The sequence below is a fragment of the Schistocerca nitens genome, chromosome 5 (genome assembly GCF_023898315.1).
Source record: "Schistocerca nitens isolate TAMUIC-IGC-003100 chromosome 5, iqSchNite1.1, whole genome shotgun sequence".
Taxonomy (NCBI): domain Eukaryota; kingdom Metazoa; phylum Arthropoda; class Insecta; order Orthoptera; family Acrididae; genus Schistocerca; species Schistocerca nitens.
Genome location: NC_064618.1, coordinates 571,840,606 through 571,862,268, shown reverse-complemented (window position 1 = coordinate 571,862,268; position 21,663 = coordinate 571,840,606). Strand labels below are relative to the sequence as shown.

Genomic DNA, 21,663 nt, shown 5'->3' with positions numbered 1-21,663 from the left:
TTTTCATTCTCCGTACAAGTAGAGCACTGTCAACATGCACAAGCGCTCCGCATAGCATAACGATGACACATTGTCTGACACTTTTGTTCGATTGTACTTCATGCTCACTATCACGATGGCAACATTATTTGCAGTTTAATATGTAAGAATTCATGTTTCCTCTGAATTAAACCAATGACCGCTTCAATTCTGAAGTTTCATTTTTCCGTACAGTGTGACTTTTTTCAAACAATGTCGTCTCATTCTCATACCTGATGACTCGTTTAGTCTGACACCTTTGAAAACTTGCTGGTACCGCATGGGGAGCTAATGCTCATGTATTAAAATCCACAGTCTTTGGCCTATCATATTCTGTTGTTGAATACTTCTATTCCATATGGATCAACAGTGCTCGCACTGACGAAACAATTTTTTGCGGTTTCCTACATACTTTGAAGTCCAGGTCCGTGAGTAACAAGCTGTGAAGTTTTCGCAAAGTTGATATTTCGTTGCATTGTTCATAACTTCGCAGAAGGTGTTACCTAATAACACATTTATCCACAACGTCAGTGAGATATTTATTGGATGCTCTTTGCTTCTTCTTCTTCTTCTTCTTTAGAGTAGATTATGAATGAATGCCACTCCTTTCAGCATAGTCCCGCTCCTGCCAGAATTTGCACACAATCGACTTTACCGACTTAGCGTTTAACTTGTACGCTCCGTCACCTACTCCTCCAGCACTTCCACTCTTTTCTTTTTCTCATCGCCATTAAATTTAAGGACTTTAACAGCAAGACGCCATGGTTGCCTGCGAGGGCAATTGGAATGTGGCACCAGTCTGTACTTAGACAAGTGTGCCAGTTAGTTCCCGTTACGGCCTGTCCTCTTCGTAGAGTAATATGCAGGGTGTAAAACAACTACGTATATAAAACTTTAGAGTGTGTAGAGAAAGTAAAAGAAACTTTTTGTGTGACAAATGCCAGAGATCCGCTAGAATCCATGAAGATTTTAACGCTAGTGGTTTTCAGAGACAGTGTTCAAACTGCTGTATGACGAATATTGTTTTAGAGCTCTTGCTGAAAATGTCGTCTGTTTACATTAATGCACAACTGACATCTGTACGCTGATAATTCTCTAACAAATGTGGATAGGTGGTCCAATTCTATGAAACTGTGGGTCCTGAATTTCACCTGTGCAACAGACAGACAAATTACAAACCAGAAGTCGGATTCAGAGACCAAGTCTTGCCCAACTACAGTACACCAAAATTCCTACGGACAACACTAGATACAACTCTAACTTAAAGGTAGCACCTTTTAAATGCAGCTGCTCAGGTCAATGCAAGAAGTAACATTTTTCAAAACCTTGCTGGTACCGCATGGGGAGCTAATGCTCATGTATTAAAATCAACAGTCTTTGGCCTATCATATTCTGTTGTTGAATACTTCTATTCCATATGGATCAACAGTGCTCGCACTATGAAGAAAGACATGCAACTCAGTCAGGCAACGTGAATAATTACAGGATGTATTAGGAGTACAAAAACACCCTATGGTTTCCTGTTCTCATCAGTATTCCAACTCCAGCTCCAAGGAGATCAGTAGCTCATCAGGTCTGAAACAACGTTCAGAAGGACCTTCAGCTAACCATTCATTGAGATATTGCATAAACAGAACACCAACGCTTGAAATCAAGGAAACTGTCGTGGCGCATAGCAATCAATCTTGTAGGGTAGTCTTTCACTGTCAGCCATTCATGGGAAATCCAGTGGAAGCAGTCATCTTTGGTCGACAGACAGCTAGTCGAGAACCCTTCCATGCGGGTACAAGCATTCCCTCTAGACCTCAATGGAGGGTTGCGAACCGGATTCGAAGCGCACAAGACAGATGTGGCTACCTAATGCTATAGTGGGGATGGGCTAGCTCTGCAAACTGTGATTGTGATGCCTCCGTATAGTCAATCTACCGTGCCGTTGCTGATTGTCCTCTTCGAACGTACAAACGAAAGATAATGGTCAAATGTAGCGATCGAATGGATAAGGACTCTAGATCTGTAGATGGTAAGATTATACGAGCTTGTGATTGTGCATATTTGTCCACAAATGTTGTAAAATATATATATATATATATATATATATATATATATATATATATATATATATATATATTCATTATATGACAAATAAAAATTGTCTAACACACTCAGAATAGTCAGGTGTTTCACCAATAACGGCTGCAACTTCAGCCAGACGAGCAACTGGCTCTTCTTGGGTGTCTATGGGTGTCTTATACATCAAGCGCCTCATGTGCGTCCACAACAGGAAATCCATAGGAGTGAGATCATCAGGACGTGGTGGCCACGATACTGCCCAGCCATTCCGAATCCAATAATTTGGAAAAAAAATTATCTAAATTTTCTCCGACATCGCGGAAATGTGTGGGGGGCCCCGTCAATCTTGAACCACTGTATGGAGTGTTTCCAAATTACACCGACGAGAGGGAGGATATTACCAAATCATATTCCGGATGCAGTTTCCTATCCTCATTTTGTTCCTCAAGACACCTTCTACATCCTCTCGAAGTTTGTAGATGTAATTACGTAACATCCTATAGTTGCCTGAGTGCTAGTGGTTCATGCTCCAACATTTCCGGTAGTAATTCGCGGAGAAAAATATGGTGATTTCCTCCACTGGCCGTGTAAAGCAGAAGATACGACCTAACCAGATGGTTGTGAACGATACTATCCCGCTCATTTATGATAAATCTCTGTTAATGATGAAGCACACGAGCTGCCTTAGGATTTTCCATCTCCAAGATGTGGATGTTGAATATTCCTTCTCTTGTGAAGGCAGCCTTGTTAGTAAACAAAATACATGTTTGAAGTCAGAGATGTTCATAGTTTAGTGTAGAGACCACAGGCAGAATTCCCCGTGCTGGAGAAAGTCGTCAGCAAACAGTTTTTACAACTTATGATACTAGAATGGTTGCATGCCCGTCTCAGACAGGGCACTCCATACATGCTTGGCTAAGGACCGTCTGCAGATGCTGGGGTTGTCCTCATTTCGCTGTAACACAGCTTCCTTAAAGTGAACGGTTCGCACACTGCGAGGTCTACCTATTTCCCATTCTAAGGCATCATCATTCACGTAGACGGCCATCAAGTCTTTGAAAAAATGGTTCAAATGGATCTAAGCACCATGGGGCTTAACATCTGAGGTCATCAGTCCCCTAGACTTAGAACTACTTAAACCTAACTAATCCAAGGACATCACACACATCCATGCCCGAGGCAGGATTCGAACCTGCGACCGCAGTAGCAGCGCGGTTCTGAACTGAAACGCCTAGAACTGCTCGGCCACAGTGACGGGCCAAGTCTTTGAAGCGAGATGTAATTTGCGTGCTCGATGTTACATCATGGGTCCCCATAAATGCGATGCATGGCAGCTATCCCTGTTCGAGTGTAAAGAACCACCAAGAATCCGTAAACATCAGTAAATACTTTCATGTAAACACAGCATGAAGAATGAGAATATAATTGTTTATCAACGTACGTGGACACTGCTAGAAGTAATAAAACCTTGCCCTTCCTAGCAATATGACGTAACTGTATTGAAAATCAGATTCCATTGTAAACGTGTTGCATACGAGGTGGTCAAGACAATTGTGAACATTGTTCTCAGGGTAGCCCAGTATCAAACTCTTCAATGAACCCTAGTTAGTAAACAGTGCACTTGTGACATTTACGTCACATAACATGTTTATGTAAAGATGGTTCATAATTGCCGAAACGGGTGATCGCTGTATTGAATCGCAACCGCGACTGAAACAAATAATGAGTTAATAATTAAAGCGGCAGTTACAAAAGTGATTTTGGTGTAACAGACTCGTGTCAACATCTCATTTGAACTATTTCTGTTCAGGAGGATATCTGACGACTTAGAGGTCGTAAGTGCATTCACATGAGCACATATTACTTACTCGTGAATTCACATATATACCATTTTATTCCGATACAGGACATTCAGAAATTCATGGACGAGGCTGAACACGGAGTAATTTACTTCACATTTGGCTCAACAGTGAAAACACAAGACTTACCAGAATCAAAACGGAAGGCGCTATTGGAAGCCTTCGCAGAGCTCCCCCAGCGTGTCGTGTGGAAATGGGAGACGGACACGCTACCTGGACAGCCGCCCAATGTTTTAATACGCAAGTGGCTGCCACAGTACGAGATATTAAGTAAGTAAACGGTGCACGTACTTTTCAGACAGTGTACCGTTATTTAAAGTAATTTAAGTGGATTTTTTGTCTGGAATATATTATTGACGGTGCCGTTGCAGAACAACAATTATGTGACCTTTTATGAATTACTATACTTGTTCAAGCCAAAAGAGGGAAAATATTTGTCAACTTATTCTCTTTTTTGTTAATAGGCCACCCCAAAATGCGACTGTTCATTACACATGGAGGTCTGATGGGTGCAGTAGAAGCAATTACCAACGGCGTGCCACTGCTGGGAATACCTCTGTTTGGGGACCAACCGGTTAATGTTCAAATGTTTGTAAGGAGGGGTATTGGATTACACCTCGCTTACAAAGAAATATCAAAGAAATCAGTCCTGGAAGCCGTGAGCACCATACTAAATGACCCTGGGTAAGTCCGATACACATCACACGATATCAAATGTTTCTTCGGTAGCTCTGTGCATTAATAGTAGCGAATGGTATTAAATACAAGTTAAGGCTGTTGGAAAAGGGCACTACGAGCTTTTTGGAGCACACAATGGACTGACTTTTCGCGTAAAAGCATGATTCTGGGAGACCCTATTCGTACTACGTTTCTTCACTTGAATTATATCAATTATCGTTCTGTTACCGAACTTGATTTGAGTTGTAATGAACTGTTTTAAAGTCATACCAAGTTGTTCACGAATAACAGACAGTACGATTTCAGAGACATTTAGCACATTAAATGTGTGCGAAATTCTGGAAACGATCAGGGAATTTAGACTGGAATCGCAGGTTGAGAATAAACGTCATTTTCAGGAAATGCTGAAGAGCAAATTTAAACAACTGTATTTCAGATGAGCTGAAAAATACTGTTCCTTTTATAACTCCAGTGTTTTACTTTGTTGTTATAATTCTTAGACCTTAGATTGGTTTGATGCTCTACTTCTTACAATTACGCGTGTATCACTTTACCTCTGCGTAGGTTACTATGTAATATGTCTTCGTCCATCAGTGGGATATAATCTATTCTTTATCTGCTTCTGTAGCTGTTTCTCTACATCGCTCTTCAGTGTAAAATTAACTGCTTCTTAATGCCACAAACAAATCTTCAAAACTCTTTTTTCTTCTTCTGGTAACTTAGTCCTGTAGACACACAGATTTTTCTGTATTTTATTTCATACATTGTGAGTTTATTCAGTTGATAATATCCTGTTGGAACAGTAAATTGTAGTATGTTACCATTTTCTTGTTCTATGGCCCATATAGTGCCAAAAAATTTGTTGTACAGAGGTATGGATTCAGAAACTTATTTCTTAATTACCTAATGAGGCAACATTATTATGGAGACAAAAAATTTCAACAACTATGTTATTATTATTATTTACATTTTATGGCCTTCATTGGACTACTCTAGCCAACGTTGTACAAAGAATTTTCCAGTTTTCTGTCAGCCCAGTACTTTTTCATTCTCTCGGATCTTATCCTTCATTTTTCATAGGAAATCACCCTTCCTATTGTCTGTTTGCTGATTCTCGTTAGCAGTCTGGGTTGATTGTCTGTGAGTTTCCTGGTTTTGTCAGTTTTGTTTCTTAGGTCTTCCAATGTAATCTGTAGCTCATCCATATCTTCTTTGATTTCTGTAATCCACTTAATGTTGTACTTACTATTCCACAATTTTTCTATTGTTCTCCTGATGATCCTGTTCTCCGGTGTTCTGATTAGATGTCCAAAAAATGAAATTAGTTTCTTGCTGATTGTACTCATTACCAGTTCTATTTCCTTGTAGACTGTTTCATTTGTAGCTACTCTCCAGTGTCCATCTTTCCGGTACGATTTGTTGATGCACACTCTGATGATTATTCTCTCTATTTTGAGTATTTTGTCTATTTGTGCAGTGTTAGTGGTTTCACTTGCATATGTTATTTCTGGTTGAGTGACTGTTTTGTAGTGTTTTAATTTTGTTGCTATTGACAGGCTCTTTTTGTTGTAGGTGTTCTTGGTGATATATTGTAGTGTAGTCAATTTGTTTATTCTGTTATGCCATGTTGGCTTTTCATTGAGGTTATATGTTATGATTTCTCCCTGATATTTAAATTTATCTACACTTTTGATTTCTAGGTTTCCTATGCCAATTTTGTTTATGCGTGGTGGGTCAGTTAACATGATGTCTGTTTTTTTTCAAAGGATATTCCATGACCAATTTTCTGTGCTATTTCCTGCAGTGAGATAACCTGTTGTTTGGTTTCCTGAATACTGTTGGACAAGGGGGCAAGATCAACCTAGTCAGTTTAAACTTATTTTATCTTTGGGTCTTCCAATTTGGATGTTCTTTGGGTTAATCTTGTACCATTCCCTCATGATGTATTCTAAAGCACAGTTGAAGAGCAGAGGTGCCAAGCAATCTCCTTGTCTTAAACCTGTTTTTATGATGAATGGCTCAGAGAGTTCCCTCTGAACTTGACTTTTGATACAGTGTTGGTTAAGGTGAGTCCTATTAATTTGATTAATTTTGTATGGAGCCCGGAATTTCATAAGATTTTTAACATTGAAAGTCTATGGATAAAGTCATACGCTTTTTTGAAGTCCGCGAAGGTTATTACAAGAGGTTTATTTCGTTTGTTGTAATACGCTATGGCTAATTTTAAAGTGATGATCTGTTCTGCACAGCTTCTCCAAGATCTGAAGCCTCCTTGGTATTCACCCAATTCTCCCTCTAGTTGCTCTTTGATCCTCTTGTATAGGATTCTGGAGAAAATCTTGTATGTGCAGTCTAAGAGAGTGATACCTCTGTAATTATCTGGTTTGCTTTTATCTCATTTTTTGTGGAGTGGGTGGATTATGGCTGTTGTCCAATGTTTGGGAAACTTTTGTGTTATCCAGATTTTTGTTAGGGCTATGTGTAAGGATGTTCGAACTGTATCACTGGCATATTTCCACATTTCTGCAAAAACTTGGTCTTCTCCGCACGTCGTATAATTTTTCGTCTCTCGAACTGTTAACACCTTGTCTTCGAAGTGGTTGCCTCTTTCTCAGTCTTTTATTAGTTATCAGCCAACTACATGTACTAGGAGTAAAGCTACCTCAATTCTTTCATCTAATTCTCTTTGTTACGTTCCAAATAGCATTGTGCCATGTGGGAGTGACTGTCTGGACAAATTCACATACATGGACCTCATTTCACACTTCTTGATTACATGAATCGTGGAATAAGTTCAATTAATTGACAAAAATATGATTAAATGATTTGAAATTACGAGATTTTTCCATAGTGTATCAACTTAACAACAAGACTTTGCTACTAATTTATCACGATAATCGATCACACATTTTTCAAAGGAACTTTTTATTCAAATCTGTTGACCTGTAAAATCACTCTGCTTAATCGAAACATAACTGATACAACGTCTTTAAAATACCTACAGTGTTTAATATTTTTTGTGTGGGATCTAAAATTTAAAAAAACCTCTCTCACACTGGCCTGATTTGGCTTCACTGATCAGAATAGTAAAAACATGCGTATATTAAGGGAATTTTCATTCACAAAGCAGGCTTATCACATTCACACAGTTCAATACTGTTCTATCCTGATTAAATTGAGCTTAACTTGAATTCCACAAGGCAGTGAAGCAATTTGGAAGTCTCGGTGCGACGAAAATTGTCAGTCGATCTCCTGAAAACATTTGTAATAATTATTAACTTTCGGTGATCACATGGGGAAGACCGGAGATCTGCTGGTAAGACCGTGTTAGCCTATTTATTTGAAGTAAAAGACTGGATATCTTGAGCATACAAAACGGCAGGTTCGTCCAATGTAAATCAGACGTTCCCCACTGATCCCGTGCAACACAGCGTAGTAAGCAGACACTGTCAATAATAATCAGTTAAATAATACGCGAACACACGTACTTTAGCTTAGTTCATGTATTAAATTCCTTCTCATACAGAATCTCATCAAGATAGCGACTAGCTCAACAATACATACATATAATCCTCGTCCTTTCACGGCTAATCCTCAAGCACTCCTCATTATTTTTCATAAGAGAAAATGTAGATAGCAGAGAAGCTATTCCATGGAGTAAATGGACGCTCCAAGGAATAATAGGGCTTGAAACTACTTTGCTACTTTGCATTGATAATCATCGTATATTAAAGTTTAGGAATCGGTAAGATAAGAAGAGATATTTCGAGATATGTACTGAGTTATATAATTTATAAAATTTCTGAAAATATCGCGGAGAGACCGCTGCAAGAGACATTACAAGTGGATTCTATTCACATAGCCTGGTGCTAGAAAGTAGAGCTGGTACAGTGTGAAATCAAATTTCATTCCTCACACAAGTGCACTGTGTTACATCATTGTTATTCAACTACCTACACACAAGTAGCATGGTGTTACATGAATTGTTATTATAAAAGTTGTGAGGTGTCAGTTGAACAGCTTAGCTTACCCCTGAGATTCTACAGACTCTATCCCCAGTGACCTACAATGATAGATAAGTCTCCATAAGATCATGCGATTTAAAGAAAAGAAGGTCGTGTAACAGACAATGGCTTATTGAATTAAATTACCAGGGTTGGCCTAATTATGCATGAAAATATAGTGTACGCATCTCACAGGTATGTATTGATAACAGGATTCATCAAATTAGGAAAAGAAACTAAAGGCAGCTATAAAAGTTTGTTTTATTACTAAAAGATATCAAAAATGTTTATCGATTGAATCGAGAATACAATCAATTATGAAGGGAACAAGGGATTAAAATCATGCACGATAGTCGTGGCCCAGATGGTTGGATACATGGTAGAAACAATGTGAATTTATGTTTGAGAATATGACCAATGATTGCAGAGTAGGTGCAGCTAACTGGCTTTGAAAAGTAGATCAGCAAAACGAAACTCTGACGAAGCGTAAATGACTTCACACTTGCCTCATCTAAAGGAATGCAAATATGGGCCATGCTGACCACTGGGATGATGTATGAGAGCAGAGTATGGTTGCGTTAATGACTGAGAATTCAAAGTTCGCCCCGGCATCTGAGTTCTGTTGTAAGTTGGAGACATATCACTCAATAGCTCTAAGACCAAGTGTAATACTTCAAGCTCTGTGATGACGTATCTTGTGCAATGACTCTGGGACAAGTGCCCTTCTTACTCTCCTCCACAAAATTTAGTCTGTTCTGCCAGCATCGGAATCTTGTCAGCCAGCAACAACAGACCTTGCAAGTTCCAATCAATGATAATTTCATAAACATGCTAACAAATCCCCTGCTCTTAAGACTATACAGTGGTTAACCAGTGAAGTACATTTCTCCCTTGGAGTGGCGTAAGAGGCAGAAAATCTCCCCCTCTATGCAACAGATTTTTATTTAAGGTCAATGACAAGGCGTGCACATACACAAATGTGCACTCTCGCCCCTGCTACCAAAATAATTCGTATCAGCCAATCAGAGAACTCATTACTAACTTTTGAACAAAAATTCCAGATGGCCTCCTTCTGGGCTAACAATTGGCCCCACACTAGCAGCATCATGTTTTCTCCTGACTTTCGGATCGTTATCTCGTTGTAAATTCCGGTAATTCATTTGAAAAAGGTTTTTGATGTGATTATGGCCGCGCGACGGGAATTAACAGTCTTTGAACGCGGAATGGTAGTTGTTGAACGACTGATGAGACATTCAATTTAGAAAAGCTTTAGGGAATTCAATATTCCGAGTTGCACGGTCTCAAAGAGTGTATCAAGAATACCAAATTTCAGGCAGTACCTCTCACCGCGGACAACGCACTAGCTGACGGCCTTCACTTAACGACTGAGAGCAGCGGTGTATGTGTAGAATTGTCAGTGCTAAATGCCAAGAAATTCCGTGTGAAGTAACCGCAAAAATCAACGTGGGACGTACGGCGAACCTATCCGTTAGGACAGAGCCGCGAAGTCTGGCGTCATTGGGCTGTGGCAGTGGACGACCGACGTGCGTGATTTTGCTAACAGCACGACAACGCTTACAGCACCTTGTCGTCTGGACCCTAGACGGCTGGAAAACCGTGGCCTGGTCAGGTGAGAGCCGATTTCAGCTGGTAAAAGCTGATGGTAGTGTTAGAGTGTGGCGCAGACCCCACGAAGCTGGTGATGGCTCCATAATTATGTGGCCTGTGTTTACATGGAATGGGCTGTGTCATTGACTGGAAATGGTCATGTTCGGCTGCTTGGAGAACATTTGTAGCTATTCATGGACTTCATGTTCCCAAACAACGATGGAATTTTCATGGGTGGCAATGCGCCATGTCACTGGGCCACAGCTGTTCACGATTGGTTTGAAGAACATTCTGGACAGTTTGAGCGAATGATTTGGCCACACAGATCGCTCGACATGAATCCCATCGAACATTTATGGGATATATTGAGAGGTCATTTTGCGCACAAAATCCTGCATCGGCAACACTATCGCAGTTATGGACGGCTATAGAGGCAGTTTGGCTCAATATTTCTGTAGGGGACTTCCAACCACTTGTTGAGTCCATACCAGGTCGAGTTTCTGCACTATGCCGGGCAAAAGGCTGTCCGGTACGATTTTAGGAGGTATCCCATGACTCTTGTCAGGTATAAAGCGCTACAGCTGTAGGCCTGCTGATGTGCTTGAGGACTCGAGTGCGAACTTACGGCGTTGGCCCGTAACGCATCTCGCCGACCTTTTCTAGATACAAAGCTAAGTGACATGGCGTATGTGAGCCTCGACAAGTTGCAAAGAAACAGACCAACTGTCTCTTCTCGTGTAACGACCAGTATCATCGGAACAGGTACTTCCCCTTCTCCAATCCTTGGTCTGAAGATGTACAATGGAGCACTTGCTCTCGAAAGTTTAAAATTATTCGTATTTGTATGTTTTCTGTACATGTTTCTCGTTTTCGTAACACCAGCTGTGTCCGAGATACGTCATTCCATTGACTAGGAACCAGAGTGAGAACTCTCTACGCTTGGTTCCATTCATATGTTCAGTACACCGCAGTAAAACACCAAGGTCTGGATGTGGGAGCCAGTGACAAGAACAGCACCAGCTTCATAGCATAAACTGTGTAGCCATCGCTAAATAGTCTTGGAGCAAACACTAATGCCTGAGGTACTACAAAGATATGATACAGTTCGTGAACATGCATTACAGCCCTTGTTTTCATCATTTGATCTGTATAGTAATCTGTTCCATGTGCTAACCCCTTCCAATACAGCTACAGTGGACATGCACAATATTTTCTTCCGTATGAGCAGGTTTGAGGTCAAACGGGGTTTGGTATTATCATCGCACTCGCATTAGTGGCAACATTTTAACCTTTCTCAGACTGACCTACTATCTTTCACGACCGTTGTTGGTTATAGGACTCCTTATTAAGTTTCTTAGAATAAAAATCCGCTACACTTGCCAGTAGTTTCTTAATTTATTGCACGACCGGTTTCGAAGCCTAAAGGTACATCTTCAGGTGCCACCAAATAACTGTAAAAACACAAACTTGCGGTGGTCGGGCCAGTCAGTCATGGAGTGTATCGCCCCTGTTAAACGAACGCATACACCAACTACTTCAGCGCCCGCCTGGACAGCAAGACACGGAGTGCAATAAATTAAAAAAATGCTGACAACTGAAGCGTATTCTTTATTTTATAAATATGTTCTTTAGTTGCGGATGTTCGCCTGATCAAATATTTCCTCCAATAAGGTTGTTCTCAGACCTCAACGATATTAATCTACAGATGATTGGTACTCCTTTTGCTAGTTTCGAGGACGTCGGACTGATTGGGAATGTGATTAACTAAATGGTTTTCTAGAAGAACAACATGTTGTTTGGATTCAATGAAACATACAACAGTTTCAGAAATTGCTCGAACATACAAGGATCACTCCAGAAACAATACCACGCGAAGAGAAGTATACCTAGAACAAATGGAAAGCACCAAACACAAAATTAGCGCTGCTGAACCTAAGTAGCGACAGACCTTACAACGCAACTAATAATCATCAGTTTGAAAGAAGGGAATGGTAAAAATACTCATTCATTAGGTGAGACGCATCAATAAGCGCATGTGGACACACACACACACACACACACACACACACACACACACACACACACACTCTGCGTTCATACACAAACGTGTGAATTCTCGAAAACAGTAATAGGTAATAAGTAATGTAACTGGCAATTAAGCACGACTTTTCCGCCATGGACCAACGTGGTTTTCAAGTTACGAATGAAGCAATTTGTGTGTTGCAGTGCAACATAAAAGACGTGGCTGAAAGACACTGAAGCGCCAAGGAAACTGGTATAGGCATGCGTATTCAGTACAGAGATATGCAAGGGGGCAGAATACGGCGCTGCGGCCGGCAAAGCCTATATAAGACGATGAATGTCTGGCGCAGTTGTTAGATCGGTCACTGGTGCTACAATGGCAGATCATCAAGATTTTAATGAGTTGAATGTGGTGTTACAGTCGGCGCACGAGCGATAGGACGAAGCGTCTCCGAGGTAGCGATGAAGTGAGAATTTTCCCGCACGACCATTTCACGAGTGTACCGTGAATATCAGGAATCCGGTAAAACTTCATATCTCCGACATCGATGCGGCTGGGAAAAGACCCTGCAGGAAGGGGACCAACGATTACTGAAGAGAATCGCTCAACGTGACAGAAGTGCAACCCAGTCTCAAATTGCTGCAGATTTCAATGCTGAGCTGTCAATAAGTGTCAGCGAGCGAATTATTCAATGAAACATCATCGATATGGGCTTTCGGAGCCGAAGGCCCACTCATGTACCCTTGATGACTGCACGACACAAAGCTTTACGCATCGCCTGCGCCCGTCAACACCGATACTGGACTGTTGAAGAGTGGAAACCTGTTGCCTGCTCGAACGAATCTGGTTTCAAATTGTATCGAGCAGATACGACGTGTAAGTTTGTGGAGACAACTTCATGAATCCATGGACCCTGCATGTCAGCAGGGGACTGTTCAAGCTGGTGGAGGCTCTGTAATGGTGTGGGGAATGTGCAGTTGGAGTGATATGGGACCCCTGATACGTCTAGATACGACACTGACAAGTGACATATTCGTAAGCATTCTGTCTGATCATCTGCATCCATTGATGTCCATTGTGCATTCCGACAGACTTTGGTAATTCTACTAGGACAATGCGACGCCCCACACGTCCAGAATTGCTACCGTGTGGCTCTGGGAACACTCTTCTGAGTTTAAACACTTCCAGTGGGCACCAAACTCGCCAGACATGAACATTATTGAGCATATCTGGGATGCCTTGCAACATGCTGTTCAGAAGAGATCTCCCCTCCTCGTACTCTTACGGATTTATGGACGGCCCTGCAGGATTCATGGTGTCAGTTCTCTCCAGCACTACTTCACACATTACTCGAGTCCATGCCACGTTGTGTCGTGGCATTTCTGCATGCTCGCGGGGACCCTACAAGATATTAGGCAGGTGTACCAGTTTCTTTGGCTCTTCAGTGTAACTGCTTGTACGGTGCAGTGTCGATGTTACAAGCAAATTTAAAACCTCCTGATAGCTTAACCTCAACAACTGTTTCTTAATAACCAAACAGAGAGGAATGGGGGTGTCAATGTGGGTAAAGAATCTTTTCTTACATTTAACTGTTTATAGTTTCCTTCCTTTTAGATAAGAATTTATGAAAGTGCTTTGATTACTAATTTGGTTCTATCAACAGTAGTAACATTGCTGACACGTTGCCAACTTCAACACAGTGCGGAAGTCGTGGACGGCGTATTTTTCTCTAGAAAGCCTGTGCCCAGTCAGCATTCGTAGACGGAAAGCGCTTCGGTTCGGACATCACTTGCAGGTCAATGACAGAAGCTGATGGTTTTCTGATCAGCCAATTGATACACAGAAATGCTGCTAGAAAGTTCGAGGACGGCTGTAGTGTGTCTAATGGTGATTTGCGATCCATAGACCTAATGGTCTCTCCTTATAGCCAGGAACATCTGTGAAAATATACATTGCGAATACATTTCAATATATTATCAGTGGTGTCGTACAATTGATGTAGATTACTGTTTTACATTTAAGTTAATACAAATTTAATATTTTTATTTGTATGCAGGCACATGATTACAGCAGATTTTTATAATTAATATTACGTATTTATTTTTAAATTTGTACGTTTATCTCGCCATTAATCAGCGTCACGTATAGGTACGGTAGAATTACTGGTATAACGTCAAAAACAGAACAAATCTCGGCATGTATTCGTTATGCATGGTTTGACAGCCTATGTGGAAACATACGTGTGTATTTTTCCATGTAGTTATGATTGATGAAGCCAATTTTGATCAGGTGCAATATGCCGAACGTTCTGCATGTATGTTTCATGGTTTGAGCGTTGTACAGAACTTTTGCATATAATTCATTCATATTATTTCCCTTGAGAATGGCCTCGAGGTTGAAATCGACTAGTTGTGCAAGTGACATTATGTACAACCAAGCGCTGTAAACGTTTGTACGTGAAAACAAATCTTTGATAAACTCCCAATTGGTTTTAGTACTTCCGTTCTTCATTATTATGAGGCCATGTCTTGTTGGCGGTGGTATGTGTAGTGTAGCATTTACCATCTGACCATCGAACTGCATATTTGTATATAGAGGGAATAAAATTGCATCATGAGGACGATAAGCAACAGACTTTAAAATGGTATGAAGTATACTGCATACTTAGTTGTTCTAGTCATTAGCGTTTCAGCACATCCACACAAAGTTCATAGGAGAAACGCCGTTTACATTCTGTATGTAAGGGAAGATTATGAAAGGGATTTCTCAGTCAGTAATCAACTTTGATTATTCGTTGTTTGTGAAAAGATGCCTTGTGTAAGAAGGAAAACCGTCTTCCAGAACTTTTTGGGATTTGACAGCGGCAAGATAATGGCCTACATAGACTGCAGTTTATAGTTCCACGATGTTGCTGCCTGCGTTGGTCGTGACCCAGTAATTGCCACGTGAATATGCAGACGATTGGTTCAGGAGGACCATAATCAACGCCTTGGAGAATGAAAGTGGCCCCAAAGGAGTAGCAACAGAGAGGATAGAGATGTTGTTTGCTGGCCAGTGTAGTATCATACAACCATGCCACAATCCTCGGGTCGGAAAATGGGCTAATTGCAATAATACAAGTATCTAGACGGACAGAGCGACAATGTCTGAAGAACGCCACCGACTGTAAGTACAGCGACCATTGTTGTAGCTTTTCTCGAGTTGGCAACAGAGGGCACACTAACAGTGGTATGCTCAACAATGGACACATGAGTGGTGCCATGTGGTCTTTGCAAACGAACCCTGATTCCACGTATAGCATCACAATGAACATATCTGAGGTTTTGCATTCCATCTCGTCGTGCAGACCCAGCACCTTGCGTGATGTTATGAGGTGATACTGGAAACGTAACATTGTGGTACCACAAACTGATACCACCCTACAGCCATATCACAGTTGGTAACGGAACAGTAAGTTTCCATCTTCTGCTGATAGCAATTGAATGGTATCTGGTGGACCCAATGGTACATGCATGCTGAGCCATGCCTCCAACAGCTCTGTACTTAGAGCACCCTCTGCTGTCAAAGTATAGGATGGCCGGGGGCAGTCGCTTAACCCCACTTGCACCTGGAACCACTTTGTCACGAGACACTATGCAGACACCATTTAGTCGTGGTTCCACCACCAGCATTCATGCTTTGGTACAGAGTGACTCTTCGTTGTTGAGCCTGTGATAGCTCGACTCTATTTCTTTTTGCATCATTTGTAATGACTCTTCGTATGTTTGGAGAAATGCAAATTTAGTAAATCTCATGTTTGCAGTGTTACTTGTTCACTAATGATTTCTGCCTCCACCTGCCTTTCCTACGACAGCAGTTGCTGCGCCTTTCTGTAGCCGACCTCTCATTACCATTGTGTGTGAAGTCATACACAATCCACACATTCACCGCTGATTCGCATAACCAATAATTTGATCAGCAATCGTTACATTTCTTCTATATTATGGTCGTAGGCTGTGCCCTACCGTTGAGGTTTCTGTGACGTTATCTTTCAACAAGATAGTGAAAGGTGAAGGTGACATGTTTCCTTTGCCATTTTGACCTATCTCAACACAAAGAATGCACAACTGTTGTTCTGGCCAGCGCGTTCTGCAAATATCTCACCCATATCTGGCCGTGGGTTGCCAAGAGACTGGTATGCCACCACCCACTAGCCTTACGATTGATGAGCTGTAGCACAGAGTTGAAGCGGCGTGGAAAGACATTTTCATAGGTCATCAAAACTCGGCTCATCTTGAGTTCAAAATGGTTCAAATGGCTCTGAGCACTATGGGACTGAACTGAACATCAGAGGTCATCAGTCCCTACTTAAACCTAACTAACGTAAGGACATCACACACATCCATTCCCGATGCAGGATTCGAACGTGCGACCATAGCGGTCGCGCGGTTCCAGACTGAAGCGCCTAGAAACGCTCGGCCACAGTGGCCGGCTCATCTTGAGTTGCAGTTTGGCTATAACCATTGTTGATGCTAGAAGTAGCAGCTGTGTGGACTAATTTTCGCACCATGTATATCTCCAAATCACGCACAGATTTAATAATGTAATCTCACTCATATTCAGCGTGGATGCACAATTACATTCGATCTCCTGTGGCAGTCTCGAAGGAATGAGTATGGAGGACATGGACGGGGACTTGCAGACTTGGAGACCGGTGGCTGCCCAGTGGGAGTATGGGTTGGGCGAGAAGCATGCTGAGATAGTCTGTGCAATTGTGATAAGCACTGTGTCCAGATATCATAAGTTTGGCTCCTGATCCACACACGTTTTCACTCTTTGCTGCTGATTCCGCCTAAAGTCCCAAAGCAGCTGACACCAATAATTCCTTCCCTTCCCTTTCCATCCCTTTCTGCCCCCTCCCCCCCCCCCCTTTTAACATTAAGTAAGGTTTCCATGCTTGCTATCTACCATGGTGATGAAATTTTAATTGTCAGCAGCGTACTTTTATGCTGCAACAGTATTCATTTTCACATCTTCAAGACAGATGTAAAAATCATGTTTAAAATCTATAATTACGTTGATAATTCAGAATACTGAATGCACGGTAATGATGTTGTAGCGAGTCAAGCGTTCTGTATTGTTTGCAGGTACAAGAAGAGAACTGAGAAACTGGGCATGGCATTTAAAGACACGCCAATGACGCCACAGGAGACCGTTGTGTACTGGTCCGAGTATGTTATCCGCCACAGAGGGGCGCCACACCTGCGCTCAGCTGCCGTGGACTTGCAGTGGTACCAACTGCTGCTCCTCGACGTCATAGCCGCCCTCCTTGTGGCATTTCTCGCTGTTTCCGCTGCTTTTGTGTTCTTACTACGAGTGATCTTACGACAGCTTGGCTTCCTCAAGGTGTCGTCTGGCTCCACGTCATTAGGCAATAAGAGCAAGAAGACTAAACAGCAGTAACGAGTTGAACACTATTAATGTCACAGTATTTATGCTGAACGAAATTTTCTCGTTAACTAGTCCCGGCGTTTCTGATGCTCTTGGGTGAAGCTCGTTAGAGTCTTCAGGCATATTTTCTTTGGTGTTTTGGTCTTATGTTATGAATATGGTTGTTGCAATGTTTGTATGGAGTCAGCCCAAACAAATACTGCTCATCATGTATATCACTGTATGCCCTGTGTCGATTGACGACGTTGGTTTGTTACTTGCAACGATCCACCGAAGACCTGAAATCCGTTATACAAAAGTAATGAGAAAACATCCCTGAACAACCTCCATAATGGGTATTTGAACATACCTTCTTACACGTGAGCAGAGTGGAACGTTTCTCCAGTTTTTGGACTGTTAGTGTATATTCTGTATTAATCACGCTTGGTCGTAGTTCCTTCTCATCTTATCATGAGGCACCTATTCCTGAAGTTTTTCGTAGAGTTTTGAAACATTATGCAATGTTCATACTAGTCAGCTATTGATTCATTAGGGACGGAAACGGTGGGGCATGCATAAAGGTGTGGTGTGGTTCTATATCCGAAATTAAATGCTTTAAAGAGGGCTAACAAGTTGTCGATAAAATCCGCAGTTAAAAACGATGTCGTCGATATTTATTCAGTTTATGAGTATTTTTTTGTCAGCATTTCTCTTTGTAAATGGTCTTGAAATACACAGCGTGACAAAAAGGGTCATGCGCTGAAGGAAGAAACGAACTGAACTTTACAGGTTGAGAGGGTGTGTGATGTTGTTTTAGTTCTCGCAAAACTAAGTCAAATATTCACTCTTGGGAATATGATCTCACTTATCAGTAAGACGTTGCACCCCATCTAGCTTGGATAAATGCGTTGATTCAATTGGGAAAGGTGCCAATAAGCGCTCTATCCTGTATGGGGAAAGCTGGCCCACAACTGTTTTAACTGGCCCCAGATGCCCTGGGACACAATTGACGTCCGAGCTGGAACCACACATGTTATATCGGGGACAGATCTGGGTGTCCTGTTGGGCATGAGAGTACCTCAACATCTCACAGGCAGTTCATGTACGCATTTGCTGTGTCGACTAGCATTGTCCTGCAGAAAAATGGCACTACGACACTGTTGCTTGAGAGGTAACACTTATCGACGCATAATGTCTGTGAGTACAACTGTGCCGTCAGCGCTCTCTCTGTCACTACCACGGAGTTATAGCCAATGGCGCACCACACAATCGCACCAGGTGTAACACCGCTGTGCCTTTTCAAAACGTTGGAAGAATGGGAGCTATCCTCAGGTCGCCGCCATGCACGCCGACGATGATCATACGGGTTACTACTAAACTGCAATTTGTCACTGAACACAATGCGATGCTTTTCATCAACAGTCATCAACTGATCATGGTACCAGTGGCAACTCAGCCGTTTGTATTGTGGTGTTAGCGGCAGCCTATGCATGAGATGGTAATTTCCTAGACAGACTGTTGCTAGTCTCTGACCAGTGGTGAAGAATGACGTAGAATGTTGCAAGGAGCTCATAACTTGGTCCGAATGCCAGGCGCAGACGTGAAGGGGTTATGGTGTGCTTGGTTCACAATACAGTCATCCTGTCTTGTAATGGTCGGACATAGTCGACCGGAACTTTAACAAGGATTACATCTGTCTAACATCAGGCCACTGTAACATCATAATGCTCCACAACTGTCAATATTGCACGATTCGATCAGCCACCAAAACGGATACACACAATGAGGCACGTTTTAAAGTCGGTCAGGTGCTGATAACGCTGTATCACACGAATACACGGTATCTCCGAGTCCTTCCCATTATCATTTATAATCTGATACTGTTAAGGCTCCTTATGTACTCTACTAGGGCTGGTAGCAACATTAAACATGAACTACGCTAATGTCCTCTCGTACCCATATTGCCTGTTATATACCCAACGATGGTGTGTATGTGTAAAAAGTGTACGACATCCGACTTGCTGCAGCTTTTTTGTCAGGCTGTGTGATGTCACTTAGTTGTAATGTAATTTTTAAGTGGTGTGGAATACATAAATAAATAAAAAACAGCAGTTGTAGATAAGTTTGTTATGAGACCCCTGTCTGTGGCAATTTCGTGAAAACCTGCTTGCTTTTGTTCATTTACTTTGAAACTAAGTTACATTTTGAAGAGAGCCTTGTTATTTGATGAATGTGTAAAAACATTACCAAGAATGTTTGATGTTGGAGAAAGAACATTGGCTCGTTCTCGACAATCATGGAAGTAGAGACTGTGACACTGTTGTGTGGATCATACCAGTGTTTATATAAACCTCTAACTAGATTCAGGGTGTTAGCATGGTGTTAGAAGCTAGTTCTCCCAGCTGTTGCAGTGCCCAATAATTCGATATTATGAAGGAAAAATCAGCTAACAATGAAATAACTCTTGGATATTCGCCAAATGTTTGAAGCATCATCATTACCAATTCGATACAGACTGCTGGACAAAGACGTCCTTTAGACTGTTAAAGCTTTAGCTATGTGCATCCATGTTGCTCCTACTTTTCATCTAATATCTACCAACCTTCAGTTAAATGGTTATCCCGGTCTTTTCTGATCTCTTGTAATCTAACAACGATCTTCTACGGCTTATCTGTAAACCATTTACCTGTTTACAGTTCCCAAACACGTTCACTTCATCCCCATTTTAGCCATAAGTACACTTTCCACTCAAGTCTATTCCCTGATCCATTTGCTTCTCTTCCTGCTTCTCCTAGTAATTTCCAACATAAATCTCTCCATTTCACGATAAGTAACCTACAATTTCTCCATTTTCTTCGCATTTGTTCCACACTGGCAAAGTCAAAACTGGAATTGGACACTAGATATAAGCCTCAATGTTTACTAAATGTTGTACACAATATATGCTAAATAATAAACAGTAGGATTAAGATTATAGCACACTCTTTTACTGGAATAACGATGCGGATTAAGAAAAGAGAGATCCTTCAAAGATAATATATTTAGCTTAAAACAGATATTGGGCAAGGGAAGAGAATTTAACTTAGAAACTCATATCACTTTCCCCGATTACGAAAAAGCTCTTGATAAGATAAATAGGGAACTTTATGGAACATAATGAAAAACAATTAGTACATCAGAGGCTTTACTCAAATTATTCAAGATACATATACAAAGACAAAATTGTTTTATTTGTGGAGCAAACGTTAACGGGAAAAATTCGAATGAATCAATTCATAATACAATTAGGAACTGGAAAGAACATGTGCACCCTTGTTCAATAGCAGTATGTACGTAAATAAAGGACTATGAAGATGATTTTCAGAAATAATATCTATGCTACATATCATTTGTAAAAGTTATAATTTTCAGTTATCAAAGTAAAAAACAAAAGTTATGGCGTAGTAAGGAAAATACCAATTAGAGGAAAGTTAATGATTGACGATCAACCAGTAGAACAAGTTTCACGCTTCATGTGTCCTGTTTTCAGTTGTCTTTTAACAATGACGGCAAAGTGGAAAAAAAACTTCATCGATTTCAACATACGTGTCTGGAACAATTCAGCGAATATCAAATGGTTAGATGTGAAGAAATTCAAATTTTATCACGCTAAGGCTGTTCGTTTATGGATTGGACTCATGGGTGAATACAACAAATTATAGAAACAAAATATAATCATCTTGAATCCGATTCTTCAGATCTTCCCTAAAAGACAAAAAATGCAATCAAGATATAAGGCAGCAATTGAACACTTGCCAATCGATATGCAGCAAAGGGAAGTCAAACAGCGTTCAGAGTAAAGACACTTCATCTGTCACAATTTTATCAGTAAACTGTCGTAGTATTCGTAATACAGTTCCCGAATTTACTGCCCTCCAGGAAAGTTCTCCCTCTCAAATTATTCTTGCGACCGAGAGCTGGCTGAAACCCGAAGTGGAAAGCTCTGAGATATTTA

The 21,663-nt window shown here is 41.2% G+C and overlaps 1 protein-coding gene across 5 annotated transcripts in view; it reads left to right on the top strand.

The window, feature by feature from the left end:
• Positions 1–20,621, top strand: part of LOC126259297 (UDP-glycosyltransferase UGT5-like) — a 126,382-nt gene extending 105,761 nt beyond the window's left edge. For 4 of the 5 annotated variants that reach the window (XM_049955962.1, XM_049955963.1, XM_049955961.1 and 1 more), the window contains 3 exons: positions 3,995–4,217; positions 4,412–4,631; positions 17,387–20,620. In XM_049955962.1, the coding sequence (XP_049811919.1) occupies positions 3,995–4,217; positions 4,412–4,631; positions 17,387–17,702 (759 nt within the window). In that variant the 3' untranslated portion in view covers positions 17,703–20,620. Of the gene's footprint in view, positions 1–3,994; positions 4,218–4,411; positions 4,632–17,386 lie in introns of all 5 variants that reach the window. The other variant, XM_049955959.1, reaches the window with a different exon arrangement.
• Positions 20,622–21,663: the final 1,042 nt, after the last annotated feature.